Source organism: Scyliorhinus torazame, chromosome 25 (genome assembly GCF_047496885.1).
Source record: "Scyliorhinus torazame isolate Kashiwa2021f chromosome 25, sScyTor2.1, whole genome shotgun sequence".
Lineage (NCBI taxonomy): Eukaryota > Metazoa > Chordata > Chondrichthyes > Carcharhiniformes > Scyliorhinidae > Scyliorhinus > Scyliorhinus torazame.
Genome location: NC_092731.1, coordinates 13,892,975 through 13,920,750, shown reverse-complemented (window position 1 = coordinate 13,920,750; position 27,776 = coordinate 13,892,975). Strand labels below are relative to the sequence as shown.

The following is a 27,776-nucleotide window of genomic DNA, read 5'->3' as shown; positions in this document are numbered from 1 at the left end:
TCTGATATACCCCACTCACCCCACTGTGACAGTCTGGTATACCCCACACCCCTCACCGTAACACTCTGATATACCCCCCACACCCCACTGTAACACTCTGATATACCCCACACCCCTCACTATAACACTCTGATATACCCCACACCCCTCACCGTAACACTCTGATATACCCCACACCCCTCACTGTAACACTCTGATATACCCCAAACCCCTCACTGTGACACTCTGATCTACCCCACACCCCTCACTATGACACTCTGATATACTCCACACCCCTCACTGTAACACTCTGATATACCCCACAACCCTCACTGTACCACTCTGATATACCTCACCCCACTCACTGTAACACTCTGATATCCCCCACACCCCTCACCGTAACACTCTTATATACCCCCCACACCCCTCACTGTAACACTGATATACCCCACACCCCTCAGTGAAACACTCTGATATACTCCACACCCCTCACTATAACACTCTGATATATCCCACACCCCTCACTGTAACACTCTCATATACCCCACACCCCTCACTGTAACACTCTGATATACCCCACACCCCTCACTGTAACACTGATATACCACACACCCCTCACTGTGACACTCTGATATATCCCACACCCCTCACTGTAACACTGATATACCCCACAACCCTCGCTGTAACACTCTGATATATCCCACACCCCTCACTGTAACACTCTCATATACCCCACACCCCTCACTGTAACACTCTGATATACCCCACACCCCTCACTGTAACACTGATATACCCCACAACCCTCGCTGTAACACTCTGATATACCCCACACCCCTCACTGTAACTCTCTGATATACCCCACACCCCTCACTGTAACACTCTGATATACCCCACACCCCTCACTGTAACACTGATATACACCACACCCCTCACTGTAACACTGATATACCACACACCCCTCACTGTGACACTCTGATATATCCCACACCCCTCACTGTAACACTGATATACCCCACAACCCTCGCTGTAACACTCTGATATATCCCACACCCCTCACTGTAACACTCTCATATACCCCACACCCCTCACTGTAACACTCTGATATACCCCACACCCCTCACTGTAACACTGATATACCCCACAACCCTCGCTGTAACACTCTGATATACCCCACACCCCTCACTGTAACTCTCTGATATACCCCACACCCCTCACTGTAACACTCTGATATACCCCACACCCCTCACTGTAACACTGATATACCACACACCCCTCACTGTGACACTCTGATATACCCCTCACCCCTCAGTGTAACACTTCCTGGAGAAAGAAGGAAGGAAGGGGGGGGGGGCAGTGACAGGAGCTGCTGCAGCAATCCCTTCCACCGCTGGCCCCGTGATGTGGGGAGGTCTCCCTCTAGAGGAGCTCGAGACGTCTCGACTCTAATCCCTGTAGCAAGGCCAGTGGCTCCTCCCTCGTTCTGAAAGGGGATAGGAGGGGGATTGGAGTGTCGGCTCGCTTTCCTGTCCACCTCCCTCGGCAGCAGGTCACGAGCAGCTGACGCTTTAATGGGTGACTGTGTGCGGTGGGAACTTGGAACACAAATATAGGCTTGTCACGGTGAAAGGGCACCTGGGAATCCTACCTTCCCGTCACCCAAAGGAAATCAATATCATGTGCAACTCAGATGACTGAAAATATGTCTCAAAAAATCTAAATGTGATACAAATACTAAATTTGAACTCCATTTACATTCTGCCTCGCCCACACACCAGTCACAGCTGGCATGGCCGACATATCGTTGTTTGATTTACCTGATTTTATATCAACAGATGTTGACAATCACAAAAATACATTTTCTCGGGCAGCATGGCGATGCAGTGGTCAGCACTGCTGCCTCAAGGCGCCGAGGTCCCAGGTTCGATCCCGGCTCTGGGTCACTGTCCGTGTGGAGTTTTCACATTCTCCCCGTGTCTGCGTGGGTCTCGCACATTCTCCCCGTGTCTGCGTGGGTCTCGCACATTCTCCCCGTGTCTGCGTGGGTCTCGCACATTCTCCCCGTGTCTGCATGGGCTTCGCCCCCACAACCCAACGATGTGCAGGGTGGGTGGATTGGCCGCGCTAAATTACAAAAACAAATGGCATGGGTACACTAAATTGAAAAGTGAAAAAAAAAATCTGCAATGATCTTTCCCTCAGAGTCACTAACACCATCTTTGTAAAGGTTACGGGGTGGAGGATACAGTCACACGACTGTGACAGTGTTTGACAGGGTCCCCAGACTGTGTCAGTGTTTGACAGGGTCCCCAGACTGTGTCGGTGTTTGACAGGGTGTCCAGACTGTGTCAGTGTTTGACAGGGTGTCCAGACTGTGTCAGTGTTTGACAGGGTCCCCAGACTGTGTCAGTGTTTGACAGGGTCTCCAGACTGTGTCAGTGTTTGACAGGGTGTCCAGACTGTGCAGTGTTTGACAGGGTGTCCAAACTGTGTCAGTGTTTGACAGGGTCCCCAGACTGTGTCAGTGTTTGACAGGGTGTCCAGACTGTGTCAGTGTTTGACAGGGTGTCCAGACTGTGTCAGTGTGTGACAGGGTGTCCAGACTGTGTCAGTGTTTGACAGGGTGTCCAGACTGTGTCAGTGTTTGACAGGGTGTCCAGACTGTGTCAGTGTTTGACAGGGTGTCCAGACTGTGTCAGTGTTTGACAGGGTCCCCAGATTGTGTCAGTGTTTGACAGGGTGTCCAGACTGTGTCAGTGTTTGACAGGGTGTCCAGACTGTGTCAGTGTTTGACAGGGTGTCCAGACTGTGTCAGTGTTTGACAGGGTCCCCAGACTGTGTCAGTGTTTGACAGGGTGTCCAGACTGTGTCAGTGTTTGACAGGGTGTCCAGACTGTGTCAGTGTTTGACAGGGTGTCCAGACTGTGTCAGTGTTTGACAAGGTGTCCAGACTGTGTCAGTGTTTGACAGGGTGTCCAGACTGTGTCAGTGTTTGACAGGGTCCCCAGACTGTGTCAGTGTTTGACAGGGTCTCCAGACTGTGTCAGTATTTGATAGGGTGCCCAGACTGTGTCAGTGTTTGACAGGGTCTCCAGACTGTGTCAGTGTTTGACAGGGTGTCCAGACTGTGTCAGTATTTGATAGGGTGTCCAGACTGTGTCAGTGTTTGACAGGGTGTCCAGACTGTGTCAGTGTTTGACAGGGTCCCCAGACTGTGTCAGTGTTTGACAGGGTGTCCAGACTGTGTCAGTGTTTGACAGGGTCTCCAGACTGTGTCAGTGTTTGACAGGGTGTCCAGACTGTGCAGTGTTTGACAGGGTCCCCAGACTGTGTCAGTGTTTGACAGGGTCCCCAGACTGTGTCAGTGTTTGACAGGGTGTCCAGACTGTGTCAGTGTTTGACAGGGTCCCCAGACTGTGTCAGTGTTTGACAGGGTCTCCAGACTGTGTCAGTGTTTGACAGGGTGTCCAGACTGTGCAGTGTTTGACAGGGTCCCCAGACTGTGTCAGTATTTGATAGGGTGTCCAGACTGTGTCAGTGTTTGACAGGGTCCCCAGACTCTGTCAGTATTTGACAGGGTGTCCAGACTGTGTCAGTGTTTGACAGGGTCCCCAGACTGTGTCAGTGTTTGACAGGGTGTCCAAACTGTGTCAGTGTTTGACAGGGTGTCCAGACTGTGTCAGTATTTGACAGGGTCTCCAGACTGTGTCAGTGTTTGACAGGGTCCCCAGACTGTGTCAGTGTTTGACAGGGTCCCCAGACTGTGTCAGTATTTGATAGGGTGTCCAGACTGTGTCAGTGTTTGACAGGGTCCCCAGACTGTGTCAGTGTTTGACAGGGTGTCCAGACTGTGTCAGTGTTTGACAGGGTGTCCAGATTGTGTCAGTGTTTGACAAGGTGTCCAGACTGTGTCAGTGTTTGACAGGGTCCCCAGACTCTGTCAGTATTTGACAGGGTGTCCAGACTGAGTCAGTGTTTGACAGGGTCCCCAGACTGTGTCAGTGTTTGACAGGGTGTCCAAACTGTGTCAGTGTTTGACAGGGTGTCCAGACTGTGTCAGTATTTGACAGGGTGTCCAGGCTGTGTCAGTGTTTGACAGGGTGTCCAGACTGTGTCAGTGTTTGACAGGGTGTCGAGACTGTGTCAGTGTTTGACAGGGTGTCCAGACTGTGTCTGTGTTTGACACGGTGTCCAGACTGTGTCAGTATTTGACAGGGTGTCCAGGCTGTGTCAGTGTTTGACAAGGTGTCCAGACTGTGTCAGTGTTTGACAGGGTCCCCAGACTGTGTCAGTGTTTGACAGGGTCCCCAGACTGTGTCAGTATTTGACAGGGTGTCCAGACTGTGTCAGTATTTGACAGGGTCCCCAGACTGTGTCATTGTTTGACAGGGTGTCCAGACTGTGTCAGTGTTTGACAGGGTGTCCAGACTGTGTCAGTGTTTGACAGGGTGTCCAGACTGTGTCAGTGTTTGACAGGGTGTCCAGACTGTGTCAGTGTTTGACAGGGTGTCCAGACTGTGACAGTGTTTGACAGGGTGTCCAGACTGTGTCAGTGTTTGACAGGGTGTCCAGACTGTGTCAGTGTTTGACAGGATGTCCAGACTGTGTCAGTGTTTGACAGGGTGTCAAGACTGTGTCAGTGTTTGACAGGGTCCCCAGACTGTGTCAGTATTTGACAGGGTCCCCAGACTGTGTCAATGTTTGTCAGGGTCCCCAGACTGTGTCAGTGTTTGACAGGGCCCCCAGACTGTGTCAGTGTTTGACAGGTTCCCCAGACTGTGTCAGTATTTGATAGGGTCCCCAGATTGTGTCAGTGTTTGACAGGGTCCCCAGACTGTGTCAGTGTTTGACAGGGTCCCCAGACTGTGTCAGTGTTTGACAGGGTCCCCAGACTGTGTCAGTGTTTGACAGGGTCCACAGACTGTGTCAGTGTTTGACAGGGTCACCAGACTGTGTCAGTATTTGATAGGGTGTCCAGACTGTGTCAGTGTTTGACAGGGTGTCCAGACTGTGTCAGTGTTTGACAGGGTGTCCAGACTGTGTCAGTGTTTGACAGGGTGTCCAGACTGTGTCAGTGTTTGACAGGGTCCCCAGACTGTGTCAGTGTTTGACAGGGTGTCCAAACTGTGTCAGTGTTTGACAGGGTGTCCAGACAGTGTCAGTGATTGACAGGGTCCCCAGATTGTGTCAGTGTTTGACAGGGTGTCCAGACTGTGTCAGTGTTTGACAGGGTGTCCAGATTGTGTCAGTATTTGACAGGGTCCCCAGACTGTGTCAGTATTTGATAGGGTGCCCAGACTGTGTCAGTGTTTGACAGGGTGTCCAGATTGTGTCAGTGTTTGACAGGGTGTCCAGACTGTGTCAGTGTTTGACAGGGTCCCCAGACTCTGTCAGTATTTGACAGGGTGTCCAGACTGTGTCAGTGTTTGACAGGGTCCCCAGACTGTGTCAGTGTTTGACAGGGTGTCCAAACTGTGTCAGTGTTTGACAGGGTGTCCAGACTGTGTCAGTATTTGACAGGGTCTCCAGACTGTGTCAGTGTTTGACAGGGTGTCCAGACTGTGTCAGTATTTGACAGGGTCCCCAGACTGTGTCAGTATTTGATAGGGTGTCCAGACTGTGTCAGTGTTTGACAGGGTCCCCAGACTGTGTCAGTGTTTGACAGGGTGTCCAGACTGTGTCAGTGTTTGACAGGGTGTCCAGATTGTGTCAGTGTTTGACAGGGTGTCCAGACTGTGTCAGTGTTTGACAGGGTCCCCAGACTCTGTCAGTATTTGACAGGGTGTCCAGACTGAGTCAGTGTTTGACAGGGTCCCCAGACTGTGTCAGTGTTTGACAGGGTGTCCAAACTGTGTCAGTGTTTGACAGGGTGTCCAGACTGTGTCAGTATTTGACAGGGTGTCCAGGCTGTGTCAGTGTTTGACAGGGTGTCCAGACTGTGTCAGTGTTTGACAGGGTGTCGAGACTGTGTCAGTGTTTGACAGGGTGTCCAGACTGTGTCTGTGTTTGACACGGTGTCCAGACTGTGTCAGTATTTGACAGGGTGTCCAGGCTGTGTCAGTGTTTGACAAGGTGTCCAGACTGTGTCAGTGTTTGACAGGGTCCCCAGACTGTGTCAGTGTTTGACAGGGTCCCCAGACTGTGTCAGTATTTGACAGGGTGTCCAGACTGTGTCAGTATTTGACAGGGTCCCCAGACTGTGTCATTGTTTGACAGGGTGTCCAGACTGTGTCAGTGTTTGACAGGGTGTCCAGACTGTGTCAGTGTTTGACAGGGTGTCCAGACTGTGTCAGTGTTTGACAGGGTGTCCAGACTGTGACAGTGTTTGACAGGGTGTCCAGACTGTGTCAGTGTTTGACAGGGTGTCCAGACTGTGTCAGTGTTTGACAGGATGTCCAGACTGTGTCAGTGTTTGACAGGGTGTCAAGACTGTGTCAGTGTTTGACAGGGTCCCCAGACTGTGTCAGTATTTGACAGGGTCCCCAGACTGTGTCAATGTTTGTCAGGGTCCCCAGACTGTGTCAGTGTTTGACAGGGCCCCCAGACTGTGTCAGTGTTTGACAGGTTCCCCAGACTGTGTCAGTATTTGATAGGGTCCCCAGATTGTGTCAGTGTTTGACAGGGTCCCCAGACTGTGTCAGTGTTTGACAGGGTCCCCAGACTGTGTCAGTGTTTGACAGGGTCCCCAGACTGTGTCAGTGTTTGACAGGGTCCACAGACTGTGTCAGTGTTTGACAGGGTCACCAGACTGTGTCAGTATTTGATAGGGTGTCCAGACTGTGTCAGTGTTTGACAGGGTGTCCAGACTGTGTCAGTGTTTGACAGGGTGTCCAGACTGTGTCAGTGTTTGACAGGGTGTCCAGACTGTGTCAGTGTTTGACAGGGTCCCCAGACTGTGTCAGTGTTTGACAGGGTGTCCAAACTGTGTCAGTGTTTGACAGGGTGTCCAGACAGTGTCAGTGATTGACAGGGTCCCCAGATTGTGTCAGTGTTTGACAGGGTGTCCAGACTGTGTCAGTGTTTGACAGGGTGTCCAGATTGTGTCAGTATTTGACAGGGTCCCCAGACTGTGTCAGTATTTGATAGGGTGCCCAGACTGTGTCAGTATTTGACAGGGTCCCCAGACTGTGTCAGTGTTTGACAGGGTCCCCAGACTGTGTCAGTGTTTGACAGGGTGTCCAGACTGTTTGTGTTTGACAGGGTCCCCAGACTGTGTCAGTGTTTGACAGGGTCCCCAGACTGTGTCAGTATTTGATAGGGTGTCCAGACAGTGTCAGTGTTTGACAGGGTGTCCAGACTGTGTCCGTGTTTGACAGGGTGTCCAGACTGTGTCAATGTTTGACAGGGTGTCCAGACTGTGTCAGTGTTTGACAGGGTCCCCAGACTGTGTCAGTGTTTGACAGGGTCCCCAGACTGTGTCAGTGTTTGACAGGGTCCCCAGACTGTGTCAGTATTTGATAGGGTGTCCAGACTGTGTCAGTGTTTGACAGGGTCCCCAGACTGTGTCAGTGTTTGACAGGGTCCCCAGACTGTGTCAGTGTTTGACAGGGTCCCCAGACTGTGTCAGTGTTTGACAGGGTCCCCAGACTGGGCCAGTGTTTGACAGGGTCCCCAGACTGTGTCAGTATTTGATAGGGTGTCCAGACTGTGTCAGTGTTTGACAGGGTGTCCAGACTGTGTCAGTGTTTGACAAGGTGTCCAGGCTGTGTCAGTGTTTGACAGGACGTCCAGACTGTGTCAGTGTTTGACAGGGTGTCCAGACTGTGTCAGTGTTTGACAGGGTGTCCAGACTGTGTCAGTGTTTGACAGGGTGTCCAGACTGTGTCAGTGTTTGACAGGGTGTCCAGACTGTGTCAGTGTTTGACAGGGTCCACAGACTGTGTCAGTGTTTGACAGGGTGTCCAGACTGTGTCAGTGTTTGACAGGGTGTCCAGACTGTGTCAGTGTTTGACAGGGTGTCCAGACTGTGTCAGTGTTTGACAGGGTCCCCAGACTGTGTCAGTGTTTGACAGGGTGTCCAGACTGTGTCAGTGTTTGACAGGGTGTCCAAACTGTGTCAGTATTTGACAGGGTGTCCAGGCTGTGTCGGTGTTTGACAGGGGGTCCAGACTGTGTCAGTGTTTGACAGGGTGACCAGACTGTGTCAGTATTTGACAGGGTGTCCAGAGTGTGTCAGTGTTTGACAGGGTGTCCAGACTGTGTCAGTGTTTGACAGGGTCCCCAGACTGTGTCAGTATTTGACAAGGTGTCCAGACTGTGTCAGTGTTTGACAGGGTGTCCAATCTGTGTCAGTATTTGACAGGGTGTCCAGGCTGTGTCGGTGTTTGACAGGGTTCCCAGACTGTGTCAGTATTTGACAGGGTATCCAGACTGTGTCAGCGTTTGACAGGGTGTCCAGACTGTCAGTGTTTGACAGGGTCCCCAGACTGTGTCAGTGTTTGACAGGGTCCCCAGACTGTGTCACTGGTTGACAGGGTGTCCAGACTGTGTCAGTGTTTGACAGGGTGTCCAGACTGTGTCAGTATTTGACAGGGTGTCCAGACTGTGTCAGTATTTGACAGGGTGTCCAGACTGTGTCAGTGCTTGACAGGGTGTCCAGACTGTGTCAGTGTTTGACAGGGTCCCCAGACTGTGTCAGTGTTTGACAGGGTCCCCAGACTGTGTCAGTGTTTGACAGGGTGTCCAGACTGTGTCAGTGTTTGACAGGGTCCCCAGATTGTGTCAGTGTTTGACAGGATGTCCAGACTGTGTCAGTGTTTGACAGGGTGTCCAGACTGTGTCAGTATTTGACAGGGTGTCCAGACTGTGTCAGTATTTGACAGGGTGTCCAGATTGTGTCAGTATTTGACAGGGTCCCCAGATTGTGTCAGTGTTTGACAGGGTGTCCAGACTGTGTCAGTGTTTGACAGGGTGTCCAGACTGTGTCAGTGTTTGACAGGGTGTCCAGACTGTGTCAGTATTTGACAGGGTGTCCAGATTGTGTCAGTATTTGACAGGGTGTCCAGACTGTGTCAGTGTTTGACAGGGTGTCCAGACTGTGTCAGTGTTTGACAGGGTGTCCAGACTGTGTCAGTGTTTGACAGGGTGTCCAGACTGTGTCAGTATTTGACAGGGTGTCCAGACTGTGTCAGTATTTGACAGGGTGTCCAGACTGTTTCACTATTTGACAGGGTGTCCAGACTGTGTCAGTGTTTGACAGGGTGTCGAGACTGTGTCAGTGTTTGACAGGGTGTCCAGACTGTGTCAGTGTTTGACAGGGTGTCCAGACTGTGTCAGTATTTGACAGGATGTCCAGACTGTGTCAGTATTTGACAGGGTGTCCAGACTGTGTCAGTATTTGACAGGGTGTCCAGACTGTTTCACTATTTGACAGGGTGTCCAGACTGTCTCAGTGTTTGACAGGGTGTCCAGACTGTGTCAGTGTTTGACAGGGTGTCCAGACTGTGTCAGTGTTTGACAGGGTGTCCAGACTGTGTCAGTATTTGACAGGGTGTCCAGACTGTGTCAGTATTTGACAGGGTGTCCAGACTGTTTCACTATTTGACAGGGTGTCCAGACTGTGTCAGTGTTTGACAGGGTGTCGAGACTGTGTCAGTGTTTGACAGGGTGTCCAGACTGTGTCAGTGTTTGACAGGGTGTCCAGACTGTGTCAGTATTTGACAGGATGTCCAGACTGTGTCAGTATTTGACAGGGTGTCCAGACTGTGTCAGTATTTGACAGGGTGTCCAGACTGTTTCACTATTTGACAGGGTGTCCAGACTGTGTCAGTGTTTGACAGGGTGTCCAGACTGTGTCAGTATTTGACAGGGTGTCGAGACTGTGTCAGTGTTTGACAGGGTGTCCAGACAGTGTCAGTGTTTGACAGGGTCTCCAGACTGTGTCAGTATTTGGTAGACTCCGTGAGAGGGTGCTAGAATCTGAGCGGGTCCACCAGTGTGCCGGGATTTGAGGTGTTTCCACAGATGTGGCAATATTTGAGGTTGGTCCCCGGGGAGTTCAGAAGGTTGGAGAGGAGATTTGATGGAGGTGCTCAAAATCTCGAGGGGTCTGGACAGAGCTGAGGCAGAGAAACTGTTCCCAATGGGGGAAGGATTGAGAACGGGGGTGGGGGGGGGGGGGGGGGGGGGCACACGTTTAAGGTAATGGGCAGGAGAAGCAGTGGAGACTTGAGGAGAAATGTTCGCACGCAGCGAGATGTTAGGATGTGCTGGCCTTGGAAAGGGTCCAGAGGAGGTTCACAAGAATGATCCTGGAATGAAGAGCTTGTCGTATCAAGAACGGTTGAGGGGTTGAGTAGGTCTTTGGGGTAGAGGGCAGATGTGGAAGGTGTTCAGGGAGTCCGGCGAACCATGTCCACATGTTTTGGTCATGCCCGGCACTGGAGGGGTTCTGGAGAGGAGTGGCGGGAGCAATATCTCAGGTGGTGAAAGTCCGGGTCAAGCCAAGCTGGGGGCTAGCAATATTCGGAGTAGTGGATGAGCCGGGAGTGCAGGAGGCGAAAGAGGCCGGCATTCTGGCCTTTGCGTCCCTAGTAGCCCGGCGAAGGATCTTGCTAATGTGGAAGGAGGCGAAGCCCCCCAGCCTGGAGAAACGACATGGCTGGGTTCATAAAGCTGGAGAGGATTAAGTTTGCCTTGAGAGGGTCTGCGCAGGGGTTCTACAGGCGGTGGCAACCGTTCCTAGACTACCTCGCGGAGCGTTCGAGGAAGGTCGGTCAGCAGCAGCAGCAACCCTTTGGTGGGGGGGGGGGGGACGAGAGATTGTTTCAGGGGATGGATGAGCAGGAGATAACTTGGAGGGTGGGGGGAAACTGGCACGTACGGGAGAGAGCCAGTGTATAAAGCTATGTAAATATACCATTTTGCTATGTATATATCTTGCTCAGTGCAATTTTGTGTTATTTTGTTACGGGGGGTGGGGGGGGGGCGGTTATTGTTTGTAAGGGGAAAAAATTGTGTTGTTAAAAAACTTTAATAAATATATTTTTTAAAAAGAACGGTTGAGGACTCTGGGTCTGTACTCGTTGGAATTTAAAAGAATGAGGGGGGGGGATCTTATTGAAACTTACAGGATACTGCGAGGCCTGGATAGAGTGGACGTGGAGAGGATGTTTCCACTTGTAGGAAAAACTAGAAGCAGAGGAGACAATCTCAGACTAAAGAGGCAGCACGGTAGAATAGTGGTTAGCACTGTGGCTTCACAGCTCCAGGGTCCCAGGTTCGATTCCCGGCTTGGGTCACTGTCTGTGTGGAGTCTGCACATTCTCCCCATGTCTGCGTGGGTTTCCTCCGGGTGCTCCGGTTTCCTCCCACAGTCCAAAGATATGCAGGTTAGGTGGATTGGCCATTCGAAATTGCCCTTAGTGTCCAAAAAAGATTAGGTGGGGTTACTGGGTTATGGGGATAGGGTGGAGGCATGGGGCTTAAGTAGGGTGCTCTTTCCAAGGGCCGATGAACTGAATGGCCTACTTCTGCTCTGTAAATTCTATGATTCTATGAAAACAGAGATGAGGAGGAATTTCTTCAGCCAGAGAGTGGTGAATCTGTGGAACTCTTTGCCGCAGAAGGCAAATCACTGAGTGTCTTTAAGACAGAGATAGATAGGTTTTTGATCAATAAGCGGATCAGGGGTTATGGGGAGAAGGCAGGAGAATGGGGATGAGAAAAGTATCAGCCATGATTGAATGGCGGAGCAGACTCGATGGGCCGAGTGGCCTAATTCTGCTCCTATGTCTTATGGGTCTGGAATGCGCTGCCCGAGAGCGTGGCGGATTAGGCCGCGGGTCAGTCGCCGAGCATTTTGCAAAAACCAACGGAGGTTTCGCATTCGCGACAAATCGACAGCTGGAGTGTAACAGACGGGGCGCTGAACACAAGACTTTCTCTCAGAGGCATTTGAAGACATCCTGTGCCGTCGCTGGTGGAGATTGGCAGGATTCGCTGTGTTACAACAATAATACCATAGCAGATCGTTCCACCCTGAGAGTGTGGGCACGTGCCCGCCTCAAATTGGAAGGGGCTGCAGATACTAGTGGCTCCAGTAGTTTCTGTCGCTGGAGATTAAACGTTGCAAATAACTCTTTAAGTTTCTTTTCCACATCGAAACTACGAGATGTCTGTGCTTCTGGCATTTTTGCGGTAAAGGCCATGCATATGATCATAGTGTTTGGAAATACACGTTTCAGCTACATCTCACTCACTTTGGATATTTGTCGACTCGGAACGAAACACCATGGGAGGCCATTTGGCCAATCTTCCCCGTGCTGTCTCTTTTAAGCAATCTGATTAGTCCCGCTTGTCAACGCATCAGCATCCTTTGGCAACTGCATTGCTATGCCACTTGCATTGTTAAAGATAGGTGATAATCACTGGCTCAACTATAATTGGTGCTACTTGGGTTGGGAGGGGGGGGGGGGGGTTTAGAAAGCTGTCATTCTGCTCAACCGTTCTGAGAATAAACTGGCTTTGGGTGAAACTCAAGCTTCAGTTATTCCTTCGCCGTATACGATTACCGGTGTTAGCTCCCTCTGCTCTTCCCCCAAAGCCCATTGACACAATTCCCTTTTTAAAACTTGCATCTTTCTCCCCTGCCTGTTCAGGCTGCAACAGGCTGCATTAAGAAGAAAAAGGGACACAAGAAATAAGAACAGGAGTAGGCCATTCGGCCCCTCGAACCTGCTCCGCCATTCAATATCATCTTTTTTAAAAATAAAATTAGAGTGTCCAATTCGTTTTCCCCCAATTAAGGGGCAATTTAGCGCGGCCAATCCACCTGCCCTGCACATCTTTGGGTTGTGGGGGTGAGACCCACGCAGACACGGGGAGAATGTGCAAACTCCACACGGATCGTGACCCAGAGCCGGGATCAAACCCGGGTCCTCGGCACCGTGAGGCAGCAGCGCTAACCCACTGCGCCGCCGTGCTGCCCTTTCAATGTAATCTTGGCCGATGTTCTGCCTTCAACTCCACCTTTATGCCCCGCTCCCCTTATCCCTCGGTTCCAAGAGATTAAAAACCTTTCCGCCTCAGCATTAATATATTCATTGATGAAGCATCCACAGCCCTCTGGGGTTGCAAAGTGTAATATCCCGCACGGGACTTATGGGATGGGAATGAATATCTTCCCTGTGGTTCACGCAGAGTATGAGCTCCCCAAATCCCCGAGAGGGATTTACCGGGATACACCTTTATTGCAAATAAATCAAAGTTCTTTATTTAACTTGGTTTCGACTCCCCCCTCGATCATAGGAGCTTCATTTCTCTGGCACTTGACACAACCTTGTGCGTCCCCCAAGATGCTTTGCAACTAATGTAGCGCTTTCATGAAACGCAGTCGCTGTTGCAAGGTCGGGAATCCAAGCAGTCAATTTCTGCACAGCAAGCTCCCACAAAAAGGGAATGTGGCACAGGGGGGGGGGGGTTGCGTTCCTGCGAAACCTGACAATCGGCGAAATTTGGAACGACTCCGCAGGGAGTCAGTCAGATCGGTTCCAGTGCGACACGTGAATAGGGTCAGAGGCGGCAAAAACTGTGCCTTCAATGAATTTGAAGAGAAATTTACCGGGGAAAATTGAAACAAGGAAAATGTGAAGTTTGTCACAACGACAAGTGCTTTGGTTGAGAGCGAAGGCGGGCTGCGATGAGGGGGAAAAACCGCAGCCACAAGGAAGGCCCAGGTGCAAACAGCGGGGGGGGGGGGGGGGGGGGGGAGAACGTACGCACAGTGAGCACTTTCTACTACAGAAAATAAATCATGGACACCTTCCTTATTGTTCAACTTTATTTAAGTGGGCTGTTGAAAGAGGGCTTCTATTTCCTTTATTTTAGAATTAGTGAATATTTGGGCCCGCGATGGGTGAACTGGTGTTTGAAGACTTTTGCGCGGATAAACAAATTCACAAAAGAGGAAGTCACAAATGGTGAAACTTGATGCTATTTAATGATGGTGATGGAGATAGTGGCCACCACATTGGGGAGAGCTCTCACCTTTTCTTTGAAATAGAGCCGAGGTATCTTTTACTTTAAGTCACAGGTCAGAGGTTGGTTATTATAATCGTTATTAGCGTCACAAGTAGGCTTACGTTAGCAGTGCAATGAAGTTACTGGTTTAACCTCTCCCACCAAAGGCAGCACCTCTAGCAGTGCAGCACTCCCTCAGTACTGGACTGGGCGCCTTGGCCTCGATTTCCATGCCCTAATTTCTAGTGTGGGGCTTGAACCCAAAGCTCCCGGAGACTGAGCAGCGCTACCAGCTGAACTGTCGCTAAAACTATGGTTCGAGTTCTTCAGTGGCCACTGGTTCCACGATCGTCCTCCAACACTTTGCTGCAGTGGCTATGATAATTAGGAATTGCCAGCAATACCCAATTGCTTAGGAAGCACAGTGGGTAGCACTGTTGCTTCACAGCGCCAGGGTCCCAGGTTCGATTCCCGGTTTGGGTCACTGTCTGTGCGGAGTCTGCACGTTCTCCCCGTGTCTGTGTTGGTTTCCTCCGGGTGCTCCGGTTTCCTCCCACGTGTCCCGAAAGACGTGCTTGTTAGGTGAATTCGACATTCTGAATTCTCCCTCAGTGTACCCGAACAGGCGCCGGAGTGTGGTGACTAGGGGCTTTTCACAGTAACTTCATTGCAGTGTTAATGTAAGCCTACTTGTGACAATAAAGATTATTATAAAAATTATTCTTAGTAGAGGATAATGGTCAGAACAAAGAACACTGGCTGACGGTCTCCGTACATCTGACGTATTGATGGAGCAGTGACCTGATCTGTTCAATCGCAAGTGACTTCTCATGTTGCTCATCCCATTTCAAACACTGCACTTCGGTGTCAAACAAGCCTATTCTTTCATACTTATTTCTACTGATGCGGAGCCAGAAACCTACAAGGAACCCCCACCGTGCAATCTTTTGTCACCGACCGCGATTAACTCTGATCAGCTTCAAATCTTACAGATGAGGGCGGCTGCATCTTCACACGGAATATTTACATGCTGCAGTGATACTTTCATGAGGAACAGAAACATTTGTGCTTATGTAGCACTTTACCTGGGAATCCTGTTGAAAAGAGACATGCTGCTGAAGTTTTTCGTCTAGCACTCATCGGGACAAACACAAGAATGCTCAATTTCAAATTATCACAACAATTTATACCACAGGAGAAAAGGGTGCGGATTGATTGTTAAGTGGGCTGTGGCTGAAGCAGTTGCCATGGAGAAAGCAATGGAAGGGAAACTATAGGCTCCCCAAGTTGCTAGCTAATTCAAAAAAGGCTCAAGGCTTGAACATATTCCTTTTGTTGGCAGAGAACGGGTTCCTCCGCATGAATGTGTGTCACTTCGAGCAAGCGTAAATGAGCCACGTTACGAGCTCCAATGATTATCCTAAATTGGTTTCAATTGCAACAGCTTGTGAAGTGTAATGCACATTAAACCTCTAGAAGTAAGTTCAACAGCTATTTATTGCACAGTAAGCTCCAATAAACCACCACGCTGGAAAAAAAAAAGCCATGTTGACGAAGCTCATCAGGCCAAATACCAAATCTCAAACGGTCACCACAATTTATACTACAGAAGAAAAAGGGTGTTGATTGGTTGGCAAGTCGACTAAATACCCCGGAGTTCCCCATTGCTTTCTCCATGGCAATACTTCAGCCAATCAGAGTCAACTTGCCGACGGATCAGCACTCTTTCCTCCTGCAGCATATATCGTTGTGCTCATTTGAAATTTGGTATTCTTGCATTTGTCCTGATGGATGGAAGTTGAAAAACTTTGGCAACATGTCTAATATTTCAGAAATATTCATGTCCTGTAATATCCAGTGATTTGTACCCATTGTGTGTTTAAAAAGGATCCCAGTCGTGTTTTCCTGATAGAAAGAGATTCACCCACACGTTAAAACATTCTTCATCGTATTATTTTTTAGGAAGGAATGTTAAATAGCAATCACATTTCACAAGGTAGATGGGCCACCGCCTTAACCACTTGAAAAAAAAAACCTCAGCACTTCAATTTCGGGTCAAGGGTTCAGTCACTTTAACCTTTGCCCCTTGACCTCCGAGGCAGGTCTGTCGGCTCGGCACGCTCAAACAGGTAGGCAAACTTCAGGAAGCAAATGTTGCCAAAACAAATCTCACGTTGGTTTATATAACCTGCAGCTCTGAAGATCTTAAAGGGCCCCGAGCTCGGTTACGATTTCTGTTCTATAATCACTGGCTCCGACAGTTTCTGCATGCTCAGCTTGTGAACTAGTTCCTCGGTGTAAACCTTAAACAGCGGCGCCGGATCCTGAAATACAATTTTCAGACAAGTTGTTAAGCTCGTCCCGGCAGGATAGTTGCTTGACAGTCGCTACCCGAGATTCCGGTCACTTAAGAGTTAAGAGTAGAATTCCTACGGTGCGGAAGGATCTGGCCCATCGAGTCTGCAATGATCTTCTGAAAGAGCACCCGACCTAGGCCCCCTCCCCCGCCCTATCCCCGTAACCCCACCTAACCTGCACATCTTTGGACAGTGGGAGGAAACCGGAGCACCCGGAGACACGGGGAGAACGTGCAAACTCCCCACAGACAGTCATCCGAGGCCGGAATTGAACCTGGGTCCCAGGCGCAGTGAGGCAGCAGCGTTAACCACTGTGCCTCCCTGTTCAGTGTATGGCAGAAAGGCGAATGTGCAAAGTGTGTGTGTGTGTGGGGGGGGGGGGGGGGGGGGGGGAGATGCACACATGGCACTCGGCGACATCTTTAAAAAACGGATGTGCTTGGAGCACTGTTAAGTATTGTATTTAATACTTTAAATGAACTTTCCCAGCTACACTTCTGCTGCAAAACCCAAATTACCTGAACTCGCTTTTCATAATTCTTCATAAAGATGATCAGGTTTTGACAGAACACAGGAGACCATTCTCTTTTTAATAAATTTAAAGTACCCAATTATTTTTTTTCCAATTAAGGGGCAAATTTAGCGCGGCCAATCCACCTACCCTGCACATTTTTGGGTTGTGGGGGTGAGACCCACGCAGACACGGGGAGAATGTGCAAACTCCACGCGGACAGTGACCCGGGGCCGAGATCGGACCACTGCGCCTACGTGCCGCCCTTGAAGGAGGCCGTTCTAATCATTATACCACTGCCAGCTCTTTGACCAATTAGAGCTGCTCAATGGGTCTTTCACCATAGCCCACTGAAAGTCTACTGAATAATGATAATCCTTATTAGTGTCACAAGTAGGCTTACATTAACACTGCGATGAAGTTACTGTGAAAATCCCCTAGTCGCCACACTCCGGCGCCTGTTCGGGTACACAGAGGGAGAATTCAGAATGTCCAATTCACCCAACAAGCACGTCTTTCAGGACTTGTGGGAGGAAACCGGAGCGCCCGGAGGAAACCCACGCAGACACGGGGAGAACGTGCAGACTCCGCACAGACAGTGACCCAAGCCGGGAATCGAACCTGGGTCCCTGGCGCTGTGAAGCAGCAGTGGTAACCAGCGCCACCGTGCCACCCTTCAAATATAAATGGAACCAACAGCCTAGAATTTTTAAAAGAGAAGGCAGTAGTCCACACAGGGTTAAAGATTGAATTGGGGGCGGCATGGTGGCGTAGTGGTTAGCACTGCTGCCTCACGGTGCCATGTACCCGGGTTCGAACACTGCCCATGTGGAGTTTTCACATTCTCCCCGTGTTTGCGTGGGTCTCACCCCCCCCATCCCAAAGATGTGCAGGGCAGGTGGAATTGCCACGCTAAATCGCCCCTTAATTGGAAAAAAAAAGGAATTGAGTACTCTAAATGCTTTCAAAGAAAGATGGGTTTGGAATTTTAATCCTTACCTTCTTCTCGAGCAGCCTCTGTTTCTCCACAGCTTCCTCGAGGCTCAGGCCAACCCACTCCGCCTCCTCTTCGGGAATCACAAACACCTGCAACACAAACAACCCCACATCGGTCTAACCTTGTAGAATCATACAAGGCGGAAGAGGCCATTCAGCCCACAGTGCCCGTGATGGCTCTTTGACAAACCTATCCAAAAAGACCCGCTTCCCCCCTTCTTTCCCCGCTGCCCTGAGTTTTTTTTCCCCCCATCTAGGAGGAGTCCGAGCCAGTTACAATGTTGTTCCCCTGTCACCCCCCCCTGCATTCATGTATGTTCAACCCTATTCTCTTTGCTTACTGCGATGTGCCATCTTTGCAATTTTGAGGGCAGCATGGTGGCGGAGTGGTTAGCATTGCTGTCTCACGGCGCCGAGGTCCCAGGTTCGATCCCGGCTCTGGGTCACTGTCCGTATGGAGTTTGCACATTCTCCCCGTGTTTGCGTGGGTTTTGCCCCCACAACCCAAAGATGTGCAGGGTAGGTGGATTGGCCACGCTAAATTGCCCCTTCATTGGAAAAATGAATTGGGTACTCTAAATTTGCGTTGTTTGCAAAAATGCTAAATCTGAATAAACAATTACAAAAAAAAGATTCTCGTCTCTTTTGCCAATCGCCTTAAATCTGTGTACCCCCCCCCCCGCCAGTGGAAACGGTTTCCCCTTACTTGCTCCATCAGAGCCCCTCACGATTTTGAACACCTATCTTAAATCTCCCTTTAATCCTCAGCGCAAAGGAGAACGACCGCAGAGTCTTGTGGAGTTAAGTTGCAAATAGGCCTTGATTCAATCGAACGGTGGGAGAGGGCCGGAGGGGTGCAGAATGGTAACCTCCTGCTCCGAGTTTCAAATGTCCCACAGATCTCCAAACCGTGTGCCCCCCCGCCAAGCTCTGAGAAGGAGAATCTGAGCTTTCCCAGTCTGCACGCGACCAACCCTGCAAGGAATCTTCAGCCATCCCCAGCTGGCCGCTGCACGACCCCGAGTCTAGAACATAGAACATTACAGCGCAGTACAGGCCCTTCGGCCCTCGATGTTGCGCCGACCTGTGAAACCACTCTAAAGTCCAACTACACTATTCCCTTATCGTCCATATGTCTATCCAATGACCATTTGAATGCCCTTAATGTTGGCGAGTCCACTACTGTTGCAGGCAGGGCATTCCACGCCCTTACTACTCTCTGAGTAAAGAACCTACCTCTGACATCTGTCCTATATCTATCTCCCCTCAATTTAAAGGTACGTCCCCTCGTGCTAGACATCACCATCCGAGGAAAAAGGCTCTCACTGTCCACCCTATCCAATCCTCTGATCATCTTGTATGCCTCAATTAAGTCACCTCTTAACCTTCTTCTCTCTAACGAAAACAGCCTCAAGTCCCTCAGCCTTCCCTCATAAGATCTTCCCTCCATACCAGGCAACATTCTGGTAAATCTCCTCTGCACCCTTTCCAATGCTTCCACATCCTTCCTATAATGCGGCGACCAGAATTGCACGCAATACTCCAAATGCAGCCGCACCAGAGTTTTGTATTGCTGCAACATGACCTCATGGCTCCGAAACTCAATCCCTCTACCAATCAAAGCTAACACACCGTACGCCTTCTTAACAACCCTCTCAACCTGGGTGGCAACTTTCATGGATCTATGTACATGGACACCGAGATCTCTCTGCTCATCCACACTGCCAAGAATCTTACCATTAGCCCAGTACTCTGTCTTCCTGTTATTCCTTCCAAAATGAATTACCTCACACTTTTCTGCATTAAACTCCATTTGCCACCTCTCAGCCCAGCGCTGCAGCTTATCTATGTCCCTCTGTAACTTTGATGTGCAGATGCCAGCATTGGACTGGGGTGAGCACAGTAAGAAGTCTTACAACACCAGGTTAAAGTCCAACAGGTTTGTTTCAAACACTAGCTTTCGGAGCACTGCTCCTTCCTCAGGTGAATGAAGAGGTATGTTCCAGAAACATATATACAGACAAATTCAAAGATGCAAGACAATGCTTAGAATGCGAGCATTTGCAGTTAATAAGTGTTTACATATCCAAAGATAGGGGTAACCCCGGGTTAAAGAGATGTGAATTGTCTCAAGCCAGGACAGTTGGTAGGATTTCGCAAGCCCAGGCCAGATGGTGGGGGATGAATGTAATGCGACATGAATCCCAGGCCCCGGTTGAGGCCGCACTCATGTGTGCGGAACTTGGCTATAAGTTTCTGCTCGGCAATTCTGCGTTGTCGCGCGTCCTTAAGGCCGCCTTGGAGAACACTTACCCGGAGATCAGAGGCTGAATGCCCTTGACTGCTGAAGTGTTCTCCGACTGGAAGGGAACATTCCTGCCTGGTGATTGTCGCGCGATGTCCGTTCATTCGTTGTCACAGCGTCTGCATGGTCTCGCCAATATACCACGCTTCGGGACATCCTTTCCTGCAGCGTATGAGGTAGACAACGTTGGCCGAGTTGCACGAGTATGTACCGCGTACCTGGTGGGTGGTGTTCTCACGTGTAATGGTGGTATCCATGTCGATGATCTGGCACGTCTTGCAGAGATTGCAATGGCAGGGTTGTGTGGTGTCGTGGTCGCTGTTCTGAAGGCACAGCAAACTACCCTGCCTGGGTGCAACTCGGCCAACGTTGTCTACCTCATACGCTGCAGGAAAGGATGTCCCGAAGCGTGGTATATTGGCGAGACCATGCAGACGCTGTGACAATGAATGAACGGACATCGCGCGACAATCACCAGGCAGGAATGTTCCCTTCCAGTCGGAGAACACTTCAGCAGTCAAGCGCATTCAGCCTCTGATCTCCGGGTAAGCGTTCTCCAAGGCGGCCTTAAGGACGCGCGACAACGCAGAATTGCCGAGCAGAAACTTATAGCCAAGTTCCGCACACATGAGTGCGGCCTCAACCGGGACCTTGGATTCATGTCGCATTACATTCATCCCCCACCACCTGGCCTGCGAAATCCTACCAACTGTCCTGGCTTGAGACAATTCACACCTCTTTAACCCGGGGTTACCCCTATCTCTGGATCTGTAAACACTTAATTAACTGCAAATGCTCACATTCTAAGCATTGTCTTGCATCTTTGAATTTGTCTGTATATATGTTTCTGGAACATACCTCTTCATTCACCTGAGGAAGGAGCAGTGCTCCGAAAGCTAGTGTTTGAAACAAACCTGTTGGACTTTAACCTGGTGTTGTAAGACTTCTTACTGTGCTCTGTAACTTGTAACATCCTTCCGCCCTGACCACAACTCCACCGACATTAGAACCGTACCTTATATTTGCCATAGATGATCTCCCGCTTGGCAGTGTCGTCGGGGTAAAGCTCGGTGTCCTTGCGAGCCAGCCTAAGCAGCATGGCGCGTTTCAGATCCATCCCCAGCTTCGAATTCAGGTCGACCTTGGGGGTCTAGAGAACAATTGGCGGCAGAGAAAACAGGTTAAAATAAGCTCCAACTCCTCTGTAGGAAGCGAAGTTCCTACAATAATCCCAGGGCATTCCGATTCCCCGGCAGGCACGCTCGGGGTAGTGCTGAGGGAGCGCCACACCGCGGGATGACAAGTTAAACCGTCTGCCCACTCAGGTGGGTGTAAAAGATTCCGTGGTCACTGTCTGGAAAAGAAAGCCATGATGTGGCGATGCCGGCGTTGGACTGGGGTGGGCACAGTAAGTCTTTCTACACCAGGTTAAAGTCCAACAGGTTTGTTTCGAATCACTAGCTTTCGGAGCTCTGCTCCTTCCTCGGGTGAATGAAAAGGTAGGTTCCAGAAGCATGTATGTAGACAAAGTCAAAGATGCAAGACGATACTTTGAATTCGAGTCTTTGCAGGTAATTAAGTCTTTACAGATACAGAGAGAGGGGTAACCACAGGTTAAAGAGGTGTGAATTGTCTCAAACCAGGACAGTTGGTAGGATTTTGCAAGCCCAGGCCAGATGGGGGAGTGGTGGTGAATGTAATGCAACATGAATCATGTTCCGCACACATGAGTACGGCCTCAACCGGGACCTTGGATTCATGTCGCATTACATTCATCCCCCACCACCTGGCCTGGGCTTGCGAAATCCTACCAACTGTCCTGGCTTGAGACAATTCACACGGTGTCTTTGGGTCGGCCTGGACAAGATGGGGTGAATGGCCCCCTTTGGTGCTGTATCGTTTCTGCTCCTGTGAGCCAACACTCCCTCTAAGCGGCGCACTCGTATAGATACATGACGGCTCCCGCAGTTCAACAGGCCATGTACCATGGATATTCCTTTTAATGAGCGCAGACACGGGGTAATCTTAAAGGGACCACCCAGTGCACCGAATAGGTCCACACGTGATACGGAAAAATTAGTGGGGGGGGGGGATTGCTGCAGGGAGCCTTGGGCCACGTTATTGCCTCATCGGCATTGTACAGACCCAAATTACTGCTGACCATTTGTTCAGTTTTTTACACAGGGTGGTCGGAGGGCATGGAAGTGTACAATTCCGTCCGTCACCCCCCCCCCCCCCCTCCCCCCGCCGACCACCCACACCGCCGTCACCTCGGCGTTGCTGGTTTCAGACCTCCAGGGTCTGAAGGAGCGAACAGGCAGCCATCCGATCGAGCAAAGCATTCCCCAGCTCCGGCCGACCCCGGGGAACCCTCACCTTCAAAATGTAGAAATCAAAGCCGAAGCAAGCGTCCACCAGGTCGAGGGTGCGCATGGTCACCTGGACGGTGAAGGTTCTGTCCAGGATTTCGCTGTAAAGCTCTCGCACAAACAGCTGCGGCTTCCATTTTTTCCTCAGGCGCGTGGAGAGCTGCGGAGGCAGAGGAGACGGACACAATTCAGGCCGTGAGACTGATCGAAGGTGCACCGACCGGGCTGGGCCTCGAACAGAAACGCACCTCAAACGATTCACCCTCCCGCCCGAATTCTGGTCTCAGGCGCACCACCCGCTTTCCGTCGCTCCACAGCAGCCACCTCGGCCCCCAAAACTCTGGACCCCCCCCCCACCTTGTAGTGTTCCACCGGAGACTAAATTTTGATGCTAAGTCACACAGGAGGAGTTAATTTAAGACAGATTTGAAGGGCAGCACGGTGGCCCAGTGGTTAGCACTGCTGCCTCACGGCGCCGAGGTCCCAGGTTCGATCCCGGCTCTGGGTCTCTGTCCGTGTGGAGTTTGCACATTCTCCCCGTGCCTGCGTGGGTTTCGCCCCCACAACCCAAAGATGTGCAGGGTAGGTGGGTTGGCCACGCTAAATTGCCCCTTAATTGGGCAAAATGAATTGGATACTCTAAATTTAAAAAAAAAAGACAGATTTGAGGAAGAATTTCTCTTCTCAAAGAGCAGTGAATCTTTGGAAATCTTTACACCAGGAAGTTCTGGAGACCGTCCTTGAACATCTTCCAGCACAGTGGTTAGCACAGCTGCCTCGCGCCAGGGACCCAGGTTTGATTCCGGCCTCGGGTCTCTGTGTGGAGTTTGCTCTTCCTCCCCGTGTCTGCGTGGGTTTCCTCCGGGTGCTCCGGTTTCCTCCCGCAGTCCAAAGATGTGCAGGTTAGGTGGGTTGGCCATGATAAATTGCCCCTTAGTGTCCAATGATTAGGTGGGGTTACGGCGATAGGGTGGGGGAGTGGGCGTGGGTAAGGTGTTCTTTTGGAGGGTCAGTGCATATTCGATGGGCTGAATGGCCTCCTTCTGCACTGTCAGAATTCTATGATTCTACGAGATCGATAGGTCTTTAATCGGTCAGGGAATTAATGGCTACAGAGAGAAGGCAGGACAGTGAATGTTAGATCAGCCATGGTCTTATTAAATGGCAGAGGAGGCTCGAAGGGCTGAATGGCCTCCCCCTGTTCCTGTTTCCTCTGGTCATATCAGAGTTGGGGGCCCCCAGGCAGCTTAGGCACGGCCGCCGATGGTGGAGCGATTAAAATCAGGAAGGCACAAGGGGGTCAGAATTGGAGGAGCACAGAGATCAGGGAGGGTTGTCGGACTCCAAGAAGTTCCAGGGGTAAGGTGGAGGGATCACAACACCACCAAAGACCATGGAATTCCCGCAGCGCAGGAGGGGGCCATTCGGCCCATCGAGTCTGCACTGACCCTCTGATAGAGCACCCTACCTAGGCCCGCTCCCCCCCAACCCCGCTCCCCCACCCCCCTCCCCAACTCCCTCTCATCTTTGGACACTAAGGGGCAATTTATCATGGCCAATCCACCTAACCTGCACATCTGTGGAATGTGGGAGGAAACCGGAGCACCCGGAGGAAACCCACGCAGACACGGGGAGAACGTGCAGACTCCACACAGCCACCCGAGACCAGAATTGAACCCGGGTCTCTGGCGCTGTGAGGCAACAGTGCTGAGCACTGCGCCATGGGGCGGCACAGAGGATGAGAATTTTAAATTTAAGGTGGGCATTGCCCAAGTATTGGACTTCTGTCTGACTCCAATGCAGAGCTGGGGAGGCGGTGGCCTTGCAGTATTATGACTGAGCTAGTAGTTCAGAGACCCAGCCCAATGCTCTGGGGGGACGCATGTTCAAAACCCATCACAAGGGCAGCTGGTGGAATTGAAATTCAATTGATAAAATCTGGAACTGAAAGCTGGTCTCAGTAACAGCGACCGTGACAACTATCATCAATTCTCGCAAAAGCCCATCTGGTTCACTGTTGCCCCCTTTAGGGAAGGAAATCTGCCGTCCTTACCCGGTCTGGCCTACATGTGGCCCCAGACCCACAGCAATGTGGTTCGACTCTTAACTGTTCCGTCTGAAACGGCAGAGCGGAACGCTCAGTTTAACTAGGGATGGTCAACAAATGTTGGCCAAAGTGATGCCAACTCTTTTTTAAAATTTTGCTTTTGTTCTTCCATAAGATGAGGGGGCCTCTGGCAAGGCCAATTCAGTATTTAAAATCGACGATTACTGAGACTAGCTTTGTAATTCCAGGTTTTATTAATCGAATTTAAACTCTAGCCTACTGCGGGGGTGGGATTTGTAACCCCTGTGTCCCCAGAGCATTAGAATGGGGCCTCAGTCCAGAGACATCATCACTGTGTCACCTTCTCCCCATTCAGTATACCTTTTGAATAGAAGGCAGGGAAGTAAATGCAAAAAAAATGAGTCGACCCTACGGATCACACTTCAACTCCGTACCTTGTCATTATTGGCATATCTGAATCCTTGTACGTAACCCTCTCCTCCCCATAACCCTCTCTGCGACTCTGGCGGGTAGTAGATAGGAATGGGAATGTCTTGCACACGTTCTGGTTGCCCGGAGTGCGGGTTCCTTTTGTATTTAACCCCGTGGGGTTTAAAGTGAACAGGCGTGGGTTCCTGGGCATCTTCGTGGGCACAGAGATAATGAGCCGGCAACCGAGAGTATATTCCCTCCTTCAGTCGCAGTGCCTGCCAGATCCGGGGCGGGTACTTGTGGAGCGGCATCGTCCAGCGTGACCTGCAGAGGAGTCGGAATGAGGTCAGTTCGGAGGAACGTCGCGGGACACACCGAGATTCAAACCCCTGCCTACCCCGGCGCTAATGCCGCCGCCATAGAGCCAGACGATACTGGGTTCAAGCCCTGCTCCGGGGGCTTGACTCCCAGGCTGTCACTCCCAGTGCAGTCCTGACGGAGTGCTGCACTGTCAGGAGATGCCGCAGGTAGTTTATTCCCAGATGGGGTGTTTAAACAGAGAAGCTGTCTGCCCCCTCGTGTGGGTGTAAAAGATCCCACGATCACTATTTTGAAGAGGAGCAGCGATGTTCTCCCCGGTATGCCGGCCAATATCTAGCTCAAAGCCAATACCGGAATCAAATTAGCTAACCACCGCTTTGATGGCTGATTATGGGATCTTGCTGTGCGAAATCTGCCTGCCGTGTATCCTACATTACAGCAGCGATTACACTTTGTAAAGTGCTCTTTTAGTGGCTCTTTGGGACATCATGGAAGTAGTGAAAGGCTCTGTACAAATGAATGTTCTTTCTTTCTAAATCTGCCATTATCTGAGAAAGTAAATATTGCTACCAGCTAGATGAGAAAGGGCAGGGGGCAAACTCCACAGGGACAGTGACCCAGAGGTGGGATCGAACCTGGGACCTCGGCGCTGTGAGGCAGCAATGCTAACCCACTGCACCACCGTGCTGCCCCGGATAACTCTATCAAAGAGCCAGCAAGAAGGGCCGAATTCCTTCCACGTAGGGTTCCGTGGAACCCCCCTAACACCCCCACCCCACCCAACCAATTCTCTCCCCTCTTCGGCCTTGATCTAACAGAATGGCAGATCCCTGGGTCGAGGGGCTGAATGGCCTCCTCCTGTTCCTGCAGGTAACAAACCTGGAGTTTTTTTTCAACCCCCCACGATGCTGCCTCCTATAATCCCCTCTCCCCTCCAACTTTTGGGTTCGGTCCCACGGCACTTCAACATGGGAAGGCATCAGCGGCCTATTCAACTGTAGTAGGCATCACAAACCATTGTTTTTTTTCTCCCCCCTCCCCCCCAAAAAAATTTGAATGACACGTCCAGCATGAGGGTCACTCCTCCGCCCCAGGGCTGGGTTACTGGCCCCACTCCCACCCCCAAGGGCACTGAGGACCACAACAACCTCAACCTCCTCCTCTCCCCCCCCCCCCCGGGGGCAGCCAGCTCAGGCGAGGCCGGGGATGCAGCCGGCTGCTAGGCCCAGAAGCCTCACCCCCCGGAGGACCGACCCTCCCACCCCCTCAACAATTCCTCACTCACTCGAGCCTCAGGCTTCACAGCGCCCGCCAGGCCGCGCCGGCCAGCCACCGGACGTCCCGCCTCCGCCGCCTCCGATTGGCCGGTTCTCCCAAGGGGGGTGGGGCCACGATCAGATTGGGCCCACCGCCCGCCCATCACAACCGGGGACCCGCCCCCTTGACGTCCAGGAACCGTCTCAGAATTGCCGACCGGCCAGACGGCAAGGGAATGTCTCCAAATTGCACCCGCTGCCAGAAAACGCAAAAAAACATTTCGTAGCCTGTAAACTGCGGATTCATGCTAAAAATTCAGTGCAGCCTACAATTGACACTCAATGGAGTGGTTATCGATAGTTTGTTTGTTAATACGGAGTTGGGGTATTCCGAAAGAATGTGATGCGGGCTAGAATTTTCCGTTTGTTCATTGGTGCCGGAATTCTCTGTTCCCGCCAGCAGCACATCCTCCCTCGCCTGCGTGTTTCCCGCCCGCGTGGGGTGGCTTCAATGAGAAATCCCATTGACAAGCGGACGGCGGAGAACCCCGCCCATGCTGTTGAAGCCTTTGTCCTTCAGGACAGATACAAGAATACCAAATTTCAAATTTGTTTTATAAATTTAGAGTACCCAATTATTCTTTCTTCCAATTAAGGGGCAATTTAGCGCGGCCAATCCACCCACCCTGCACATCTTTGGGTTGTGGGGCTGAACCCCACGCAGACACGGGGGAGAATGTGCAAACTCCACACGGACAGTGACGCAGGGCCGGGGTTCGAACCCGGGTCCTCAGCACCGTAGTCCCAGTGCTAACCACTGCGCCAGCTGCCGCCCCCAAAATTTCAAACTTCACCAATTTATACCAGGTACTCAGAAGAGCCCGTTGCTGCAGAGTGATCTTTCCAGCACTCGATTTCCGCCTTGAGATTTTTCCAGCACTTTCTGTTTTAAAAAAAAATGTATACTACACGATTGGTTGGCAAGCTGCCGTGGGGAAATGCGGCATAGAACGCATTGTCCCCAGGTTTTTCGTCTAGTTCAAATAAAACGGCGCCGTGCCTGGACGTGTTCTTTCTAGTTGCAGAGGGCATGTCCTTATGCACGCAGCTCACGTTCCCAAACTATAGCCTTAAAATGGTCATTGGTGTGATTCTCAGCGCGCTCAAAGTTGTTCAGTCAGTGCTGTCCAATTGTGGACACAACAGTGAAACATAATGTTCTGCATTTTTCAAGCACATTCTGATTG

The 27,776-nt window shown here is 50.9% G+C and overlaps 1 protein-coding gene across 3 annotated transcripts; it reads right to left on the bottom strand.

Annotated features, from left to right (window-relative positions):
- Window positions 1–13,896: 13,896 nt before the first annotated feature.
- Window positions 13,897–26,641, bottom strand: mrpl28 (mitochondrial ribosomal protein L28). 3 transcript variants are annotated; one of them, XM_072490058.1, is made up of 6 exons: window positions 26,559–26,641; window positions 24,976–25,276; window positions 22,481–22,633; window positions 21,120–21,254; window positions 17,803–17,889; window positions 13,897–16,259 (listed from the first exon to the last, which is right to left on the bottom strand). In XM_072490058.1, the coding sequence occupies exons 2-6, from the start codon at window positions 25,261–25,263 to the stop codon at window positions 16,161–16,163; spliced, it is 762 nt and encodes a 253-aa protein (XP_072346159.1). In that variant the 5' UTR covers window positions 25,264–25,276; window positions 26,559–26,641; the 3' UTR covers window positions 13,897–16,160. The 3 variants fall into 3 exon arrangements, with proteins under 3 accessions (XP_072346159.1, XP_072346158.1, XP_072346160.1); XM_072490057.1 differs by lacking the exon at window positions 26,559–26,641 and adding an exon at window positions 26,153–26,292; XM_072490059.1 differs by lacking the exons at window positions 21,120–21,254; window positions 26,559–26,641 and adding an exon at window positions 26,153–26,299.
- Between the last annotated feature and the right edge of the window lie 1,135 nt (window positions 26,642–27,776).